The 10,425-nt window shown below is 38.7% G+C and overlaps 1 protein-coding gene across 1 annotated transcript in view; it reads left to right on the top strand.

Annotated features, from left to right (window-relative positions):
- Nucleotides 1–4,888: 4,888 nt before the first annotated feature.
- The window catches only part of LOC113128861 (alpha-1,6-mannosylglycoprotein 6-beta-N-acetylglucosaminyltransferase B-like), a 121,373-nt gene continuing 115,836 nt past the window's right edge, over nt 4,889–10,425 (top strand). Inside the window, exon 1 of the mRNA XM_026304460.1 lies at nt 4,889–5,428. Coding sequence (XP_026160245.1) covers nt 5,361–5,428 — 68 coding nt within the window. The 5' untranslated portion in view covers nt 4,889–5,360. The remainder of the gene's footprint in view (nt 5,429–10,425) is intronic.

Genomic DNA, 10,425 nt, shown 5'->3' with positions numbered 1-10,425 from the left:
TTTTAGAGCCTTTTTACAGAAACCACCTGCCTGCTGTGTTTGAAAAGGGTGAGAAATGAGAGCAAAGGAAAGCAGTAAAGTTCCAGGTTGGAAAATTCAACCTGTTTTGTGAGTTTCAATATGTTGAAATGTCACCATGAGCTGATGAGAACTGCAGAGTTGGGTGGCAGTTGTCTGCAGATTCTCTGACAGATATCACATAGTTTACTGATCTGGTTTTACAGTATAGAAACACCAATTATAGCCACTTTAAGTAAAATACACACATTGTTTGGAAATGAAAAGATAGGATCTTTTAAGATTTTTTAAAGTCTTAATCCAACACTCAAATGTCATACTGTATGTAAATTGATAGAGTAGTTGATAAATAGTTGTTAAGTTGTTCATTCATTCCTCCTACCCACACTGGCCATGAGCTGCTACCTTAATCAGGTGACCGCAAAAGTTTACAGTTGCTCATTTGTGCACAGATACATACTAAAGCTGAGGTCAAGCTCATTTGAGACACAGAACAGTGACTGTTTTTACTTTTTTTTTTTTTTTTATCAGTGTAGGTGTCACTTTTTTTGTTTGTCCTGGCTCCAGTCACAGTTCACACCATTTAATTTAAATATCCATCCATCCATCATCTATACCCACTTATTCCTTAACCAGGGTCACAGGGACCTGCTGGAACCTTTCCCAGCTCTCTTTGGGTGGAAGGCAGGGGTCCACCCTGGACAGGTCCCCAGTCCATCACAGGGCCACATAGAGACAAACAACCTCACACACTCACACTCACTCCTATGGGCAATTTAGAGTCACCAATCAACCTGACATACATGTTTTTGGACTGTGGGAGGAAACCAGAGTACCTGGAGAAAACCCACACAAGAACAAGGAGAACATGCACACTCCACACAGAAAGGCCCCTGATGGGTTTCAAACCAGGAACCTTCCTGCTGTGAGACAACAGTGCTAATAACTTAAACACAGAAACATGAATATATTACAGCTACACTATAGTTTAGAAATTATATAATGAATCACAAAGGGGAGATAACTTCTGTTGGTCTTGTGTGTACGAGTTCATTCTCCCTCTCTCTCCACAGCCCTTGGTATCACAGCAGTTCTGACTGTTGGAAAAAAAAACCTTCTCTGACCTTATTTATTTGGTTGTAGTCAGAGGAGGAATATTAAATGTTACAAATCTGAACACATGGCAAGGACATGCTCACACTGTACATTTAGATACATTGCTGGAGCCTTTTTATTGTCTTCTCTTAAAATCTTACTGTGTTGTCAGACTTTTGTGACATTAGGGCGAAACACTGCAACAGTAACAGTGTTTCTCTGTTTCCCAGTTTATCCGCACTGCCAGATAAAATTAAATTAGATTTACTGCCATGACTGGATGACAATGATATGTAATTTGTTTACTTGATCAGCGTTTTGAGTTTTGAGCTCAGGCTGTTGTCCTCATATCAACTCCTCTTGTGAAGGCAACTTACCTTTAGAATGACCTGCATAAATGTGGTTTATCTAACGCTTTTTACACGTTCCATCTTCTAAAGAGATGCATCCAGAAATGAGGAAGTGGCTTTGACCTTTGCTGGCTTTAGAAACAGAAAATCAATTTGTGCTGCTGTCCTGATAAACAGCTTCTCCATCGGCTCACAAAGCAGGATTGTCAGGCTTATTCAGAAACGTAATCCCTGTTACCACTTGGGAGATAGGTGCTGTATCAAGTAAAAAACTATATGTCTATACACACACACACATACATATATACAACAAGGTCCACAAAAATATATATTTTTATATTCAATCAGTTTCTGAATTTATTCTTTGTAACAGGATGATTTTTTGCCATAAGCTCACCCACAGTTAACTGTACAAACTGGGACTAGCTCACACCATGTGAGATGCTATCTGATGCTGGTATGTTCCTGCACTTTTATTTTCAAAGGAATTTCTCCCACTTGGTAAGTGAGTTTGCTGTGGCTCAAATCTGATAACAACTTTGTGGGCCAGATAAAATAAGTTTTTTTGAAACAGTTGAAACAAATGTCCCTGTATACTCTCCTTCCTTTGTCCCTGGAGATAAATGGATAGTGCTTCTCTTCTAGTTTAGTTATCCATCCTACAAGAAAATGTTTAAAGCGTGCCATGTGTTACAAACTTTCTCTGGAACTATATTTCACTTGCTCATGTCTTTTAGTGAATGTGAGGTTCTTACAGCTCACTTTGTTTTTTGGTGGTGATGTTTTATTTGCACTGTACTTACTACTTGCCCTGTAAGGGGTTTTGCAGGATCTCTTTCTGTTTTAAAAAATTCAAATGTATATTTTTGTATAAAGTGAAATATATAAAATATTTTTCAGTTAATTGATTTTTTTTAACTTTTGAAACTATACAAAAGGGTTTTTTTCTACTTCAGACATCATTAGGTTTTATTTGAGAAGCCCAGTCACAAACAGCACAGCAAAGTAGAGTTATCTTGATAATGTGGTTACATATTGGTGTACATCTTGTGTTGTGCTAATCTGTCTTTATTTGCTAAAATACTTGGACCACTTTTAATAAATAAATCTGAATGCAGATGATTAGTTAGGCTACAATCATCTGGCAGGCTGTATAGGCCTGCTGAAAACATGGGTACAGTGCCATTGGCCATATCTAAAACTGGCCTACTAGTAGTAGTAGTAGTAGTAGTAGTGCCTACTACAATGGTCTATTACAGGGTTCCCCAGTCCTGGTCCTAAAGGGCCACTGCCCTGCTTGTTTTCCAACTATCCCTGCTGATTACCCAGATCAGGTGTGTTCAGTCAGTCAGAAGCTGAAAGATACCAGTTGGAAAACAAGCAGTGCATTGAGCCTCGAGGAATGTGGTCAATAACTACATTATATAAGGTTTCTATGAAACCCCTGCTCTGGAAATGACTTTACTATCAGTAACCACATATAAGTGAGTAGAAATGTAATTTATAAGGAAGAATAATGTAATACAAAAGGAAAACAGCACCAGATGTGAGACACATGAGATGAGGTAATAAATGTACTGAACAGCAGGACTCCCTTTTGTTACAGCTTCTTCTGTGCCTGTGTTGGCTTTAGAGTTGCCAGTTAGTGCAGCCTAAGGCTAGATGCTGCTTCAAGGTAGACATCTCATTAAGAACAGTGACAAAGGCTGTGGAAATGGTGGACTAGACTAGAAAAAGCTACACATTATAGCTGCGACAGGAGCTGTAACAGAAGCACAATAGAATTAGACTTAATACCACTTTAGTTCTTCGTTTGAAGTGACACAATTTATTGCTGCAGAGGACTGCTCTTCCCATTTTCTTTCTAACTGTATGTAGATTCTGTTGTGAGGTGAAACCTTGCACTTTTTTTCTTCTAGATTTTTGTGATTTCTACTTGTGTGTGTGTGTGTGTGTGTGTGTGTGTGTGAATGTGCATGAGTAACACAAAAGGTGTTAAAGAAAAAAAAAATCCCATGTTTGCCAAGTGGATTTCCACTTATAGAGCAAAACTATTCCCACAACCCGCAGGGAGGGACAGCCTGTGTGAGTGGTGGGCTGTCAGTCAAATCCACATGTACCCTGGCAAGTGATGCATGAAGGGAGTTTGGGATTGTACTGTCATATTCAGTCTGGTCCCCTGCAGATCTTTCCCTTATGCTCCAATGCTCCACTGGTCACAAAGACTGTGTAATCTGTGGCACAACTAAGTGCAAATCATTTTACTGCACAAATAAGATGATACAGAGTTATACCTAGGTTCTCTCTCTTATACTAATTCTCACTGACATAAATTGTATGTTAGTCTTTAAAATGTTTCCATTCCTATTATACTATACAGCACTATACAACATTACGCTGAGCGCCGCTGCTTCAGTCTCATAACCTGTGCTGTCCATGGTGCTGAAATTATGATTCCCCTTCAGTCACCACTGAATACGTACACAGTCACAATCAAGACCCTAATGTACCAAAACTTAGACTAAAAAAAATACATTGGCATTACATACTGACTACAAACATTTTATGTTATGGTGAATATGCCTAGGTTTATAGTCAAAACTAGCATGTGCGGAGCAACTATGCAAACTCTTTTTACAAACAGAAGTCGCTGATCTACTCTCTATAGCTCCGAATTCAGTAAAGAGACAAGTTGCAGTAAAATGGTAAATGCTAACACCGAGACAGGAGCCAGTTGAGATTTTTCAGTGCTCCTGCTGTCACAGCAGCGACTTAAACCTAAAAACCATAGATGGCGCCATGCAGACTTCCCGATCAGTCTATCGCTGAGCTGTGCAAGTCACATAGAAGAAGCTGCAACAATACAGGAAGTAATGGGAATTACATCCCAAATAAAATTAAAAAATGCCTCTGCCCTAAGTAGCGTTTTAAGTGCTTCAGTGTATAACTTCAGACTAATTGTGCCATCAAGGTTACTAACACAAATGTTATTATTTAGATGTGCTTCATATAATATTTTGTTAATAGGATAATATTAAGCAAGGTACATTGGAAACACAACGACAACAGCCATTCCATCACAGTAGGCCTATTAGTAATTTATTTATATTTTTATATAAAACCTGTGGTATGACTTAACCATTAGAAATGTAAACTGCTACTCTTTTGTCATCTGATAGGGTCTAAGGATTGTGATACTGGCTTAAAATAAATTGGTTCTAAAATCCTTTACAACATCTTTTAACTCAGAGTGGTTTATATTTTATTTAATGAATTGGTTTTATTAAGAAAAAACACATGATTTGACCTTTTATTTTAAGATATTTTAACCTTATTGGCACTGGTCGCTCTTCACCATTATTTTGACAGCTCTAACCGGATGTGGGTCGCCTCAGTTCCGCTAGCTTTCCTCTGGAGAAGTGAATGAGTCCGAGCTAATTGTCTGACTTGCCACACTCTCGCTGGCTTCCCTGTGAAGTTGAGCCGTCCATGAGTCCAGCTCTCATCTCTGTGAAAAACCCTTCTCCTGTGACAACGCAGACGTGACACGACTCGTACTGTAGCCGCGGCGCCATTTTTTGTCCATAACTCATCGGATGTGACTCCAACGTTCGGCGCGACCCACAGCGACTTCCCGCTGGAGCGTTGGCCCCGACTGCGGAGCAGCAGCGGCGGCGGCGGCGGCTTTTCCATTTTAACACACATTGGAGACTTTCTGAATGAAACTTTGTGCCATTTTTCTTCTGGGGGCATAAAGAAGCACCCATGGGCGCAGTTTTTTGTCCGGTGTAACCGAGTTGACCGCTCGCTGGATGGGACGCATCTCAAAATGTTTGTCCACCTCAAGTTCCAGGTTGGGAGGTTAGCAACGATGTCAGGGGTCGCTCGTTTTGGAAAATGATTACTGGCAGCACCGACGGTAAAATAATGGTTAGAAGATGTCTAGTGACGTTCAAACCGTTCAGGTAAGAGACAAAGAGCTGACGACGTTTTTTTTTTGTTTCTTTTATTTCTTTATTTTTTTCCGTATCCCTTCAGCCTCGAGCCCTGAAGCTTGGTTTCACTTGTGTTAAATGTTGTCCGGTTTGTTTTTATCATATAAATGTCCCAGAAACTGAACAAAGCCCTTTTAGAAGACGCACTATATGGCATTGTGCGCTTCATGTGAGGACAGGGTGTGTGTGTGTGTGAACACACACCAGATGTTTCCCAGCCAGACGAATTAAATGTGGATCCCTATGGATAATGGGGCAGCACACAGCAATAAATCATAGAAGATCTGTTGTAAATAAGCCTGTACTCCAGCTGTAAGTTAGTTCCTTGCAGCATGAAGAGAGCCATTATGACTGTGGCAGGGGTTTGTTTGTGAAGATATATTTGCTAGGTTTCTTATACATGTTAACCGCTTAAATGGTCGGTGCTCTAGAGCCCATTGAGCCAGGCTTTGGCAGTATTTTTGCCCTGATAGGTATAGTGACATAAATCATTAATTGGATTAATCTATTTTGAGTTCAATTTATTCATCAATTTTTTTTCTGAATTAATTCTGGGAGTTGGGGGGTAAAACGGGCGATTCCAGGATCAGACTTTTGAGGGGGCTCAGCTCCTCAGCAGAATGTGACATTAATCTAGGACCTGATGCCCCGTGCTCTTTCTCCTGACTTCATCCTGCTTTCGCCTCTTCTCTCCCTCTGAGCTGTTAACCACATAGCAAACTTAACATCCACTCACAGATTCTATGATCTAATAAGAGGTATCAGTTGATCCATATTGGTTTATAATGTTATTCTAATTGGGTATTGGGTTGCTTAGTACAATGTCATTCTTTCTCAGCAGAACCTGGTTGTTTGCTTTGAGAAATAAAACAGATTTCCATTGTAAATGCACTTTCTTGTGTAGTTGGATAGTGTAGTTGAATATGTGTAATTTGATCATAAAGAGGATATGGGACTTTGTAATGCTTTGCTAATCAGCCATGTGGAGCGAAGTTAGCGTTACCAAAACATCTTTAATTTAATGAAGAATAAATCCAATGCTTTATAATACAGCATGTTATTGCTATTTCATCTCTACTTACACTAAAATATTAAAGTGCATCAGTAACCTCTTTACATGGAAAGTGTGCAGCTAAGTCAGCTAATGCTGTTTGACAATGTTCACAGCATGGAGCAGTAACCACACACTTTCTAAGTCACAGTTTTAATGACCAATAACCCCAATGTTCCCATTCAGAACAGTCAGCATCTGTATTTGCTAACATCGTTTAATCTTGGGCTATTTCTGATTGGAATCTCCATCAAGTTCATCGGTCCCTACTTCTTCTTCTCCTTTGCTTTAACCTGATTACAAAACAAGTCAGCATGTTCACAAAATCTAATGTTAGTTAATAATAGGCCAAATGATCAATTATTATTTTTTTAGGGAGGCCAAGATTAAATTTAGGTGTGCTTGAGCAACCCTAAAAAAGATCTAAAATCATCAGTGACTATGTTACTACCAGACACCTTTTACACACCACACTTACCACCTGCTAATGTTGTTGCTACCACTGTCCAAGTCATTTCTCTTGTGGCCTGTAACAGTGCTGCAACAGCCTTTGTAACTTTGTATCAGGCATGTTTACATTCACAAACTGCTATCGACTCATTAGATCATATTTATTCAAACACGTTCAATTAAACTGCATTTTGACAAAGAGCCTTTACAACACTGATAATAACATGTGGCAAGTGATATGTCTATTTAATTCAAATTGAAACCATTATTTATTATTATTATCATTGTGAATGTTAAATAAGACAAAGAAAACAAAATAAAAGAAAGCCTGCAGAGAGATAAAGTAGCCAGATGGAAACTAGGGATCTTGTGAATCTGGCTTTTCTGACGCACCAGGAAACGGCAGTATACACTTTCTCAGACAACAAAGATTGGTAACCGTCTTCGTTTTGGGGCAACAGAATTATTATTTGACATGTCAAATGTACTGACAAGCACCAAATCAGAAAAGTGTTAACTAAAAATGCTTCTTATCATACTTCACCTAATTTGAAATTTACAAGTCAACATAATATCAAAATGCAATCTGGGTATTAACAGCATGAAATACAAATTATTGGCAGAGTTTAGGCTAGTTCAGTTCATCTGGAAAACTTTTCCTAGAAAACATGACAACACCTAGACCATGGCAGAACTCCTCTCACTTCTAAATCATCTACCTAGAGGCAAAATCTGATAAGTTTATATGTGCGAGGAAGTCAATTAGCTGATAGCAGATCTCCACTTCTGATCCAATTATAGGGAGCAGAGCATTTACTTTAAGCCTGTTAATTAAAGACTCGTCAGGCAGGACCAGGGCCTAATCCTCTCATATCACCCACCTAACGCCACTTTGGAAAACAGCTAAATAATAAGAGAGCAAATGATCGCCATAGGTCAACATCAGGCCAGTTTTGCACACCCACACAAGTGTATCCTTCCATAGTGCATGATGCTTACATACTGTACATTGTGACCTGTACTGCAAACGCATGTAAACACGCAAAGGATTATGAATTCTTAGATCACAGAGAGAAAGCTGATAAAGTGAATTAGGCCATTTTGATGTCCCTTGTAACCCCCATTATATGTTTCAAACTTGTCACTGGCTCATTTGTTACTTTTACTTACTGTAATAATATAAAGCAGTGGGGATGAGAACGAAATAATGGGCCTGCTGAAATGATTGTTCTAAATCAGGTCAGTAATTTTGATTTTTCAGCTTCCAATTACTTGGTTTGCTGACCATAAAGATGTGTATAGTGAGTATATATCCATGCTTGTACAATATATTGTAAGTACGTGTCACTTGATGCTGGTTTAAGGACAAATAATCCCTTTATTATAAGAAGTATATGTAATTGGAGTAATCATTTACTGTGAATTGTCACTGATAACTGATTTGTTAGTCCTCTGATAATGATTGAGTAATTCCAACTCACTCACTGGAGCAGATCTGGGTAATATTTTATTATTTATTAAGATTACAGTATCCTGGGAGAGGCAGTGGTAAATGAGAAAGCATTGTGAATAATAATGTTTGCCAGCTTGCTTAGATGTTGCGACTTTTGACATAAACTTGTGGTTTTCTTTCTTTTTTTCAGTGTAAATCAATAAAGTAAGGCCTCCACACAGGAGCGGCCGTGCTGACACTTCACTTTCAAGTCTTTTGTTTTAATCCTGTTGATCACAGTGATCATCAGATTAAAGTATTGTGCAATAATCTGCTTTCACCACTAGCAGATGAAGATAATAATCAGAATTGGAAAGTCTAATTTCCACGTGCATTCATGCACAAATTACTGTTTGTCTTGTTACAAGTGTAATCAGTACTAGAATTCATTAGCTTCAGCTCAAACTGGCATCTGATCACTTTGCCTGTAAAATGTATGGAAGACAAAAATAAACTAGTTAAACTGTGATGACTGTGTAGCTGCTACTTCTCAGAGGGATCAGTTAGCTGTAATCATGTTAGATGCGACCCATTTGACTCAGGTTTCGAGTTAATTAGGATGATTATTCAACGTTCATATGTTCTTGTGAGTTCCTCTAAAAGAAGCTGCTGTTCTTGAAGCCATCTGAGCGTATTATGATCAAAGACAAGATACATAGGCTCTGTCTTGGAATAAAAAGGTATCTGGGCACTTGCCAAACCAGAATGCTCTGTACTTAACAGATTGTTTAACATCTTGATCCCTTTAGGTCAGTCACATCAGTTCAGCAAATGTTAGCTTGAGTGACCATTCATCCTGGCTGGTGATAGGAACTCGTCTCTTATGGACTCATGAATATTAAGAGCTTTTGTTCAGAACTTTGCGTGACTCAAACTACTTAAGCATTCTGGGAAGTGCTGTCAGATTTCACACAGGGCCCTGCATTCAAGCAAACAGTCTGACTCAAACAGAAAGCAATAGTTATGAATAATTCATTCATTTGTTATGTTAAGATTTAGTATTCCAACCTTGAGTGCTGAAGTTAAAAGTGTAAAGGTCACCTGTGCAAGGTTGGCCTTAAATTATGAAGTGAATTATTTCACAAAAGCTCATGTGAGTTCCTTTTCTTCCTGCTGCCATTGCTTTAGATTTATTGCTCATATACTGGAGATGATTTATAACTGTGTTTGTACATATTTTAAAAAATTACAGTACATTTTCTCAAATTCATGTACATGATTGAGGAAATTTGGAAAATGGATGCTAACATGTTAGACTGTTACTGTTACGTAAATCTGCGTTTGCACTGCACTACTTCCACAAAATCTTCCAAGTTTTTTCTCTCTGGGGCTCAGCAGCAGAGCAGCAAGTATTTTTTAAAGTAGGACTTGACTTGTTTGTCATGGAGGCTGACGGGTGTTTTGTCCAGCGGATGAGAATCACAGACAGCTTTGCCTTTCTGGTTCCCCAAAGATTCTTGACATAATAAGATAACCTTTGATCCATATACACTGAGGAGAGTAGCTTAACTAGAGCAGGCTTTACACAGATTAAAAAAAATTAAAAAAGATTTGATTTTCAACTCTTTTAAGTCAAAGATCTGATTCTCTCATGGCTGCTTAACAAGAAGGACCCCACACAGACTACCCTTCTGGGGTTTGGTAATGTTTCAAAATCAGATCTGTGTCACAAAGTGGAGTGGTGTAGACGTTTATACTGCAAACCAGGCTTGCAGTGTAGACATGAGTCCAATATATATAATACGATCACCTGGGATCACCTACCTTGAAATTTTACAACAACAACTAAGCAGTGACCAGAAAACTGAGTCTTGTGGACACAAAATACACAGTAACTAATGCAGTGCAGACTGCATTTAATCGCTTAGACCATTGTTGTTGACCCAGTTTTTGTGTGGTTCAAATAGAGGGCTGATTGAGGCCAGTTTGTGTATAAAGAGACTTCACATTAGCTTTACATTATTTTGTGTATCT

This window comes from Mastacembelus armatus, chromosome 1 (assembly GCF_900324485.2).
Source record: "Mastacembelus armatus chromosome 1, fMasArm1.2, whole genome shotgun sequence".
NCBI classification, from domain to species: domain Eukaryota; kingdom Metazoa; phylum Chordata; class Actinopteri; order Synbranchiformes; family Mastacembelidae; genus Mastacembelus; species Mastacembelus armatus.
Note: the sequence above shows the minus strand (reverse complement) of the source record. Positions and strands in the feature narration are given on the sequence as shown.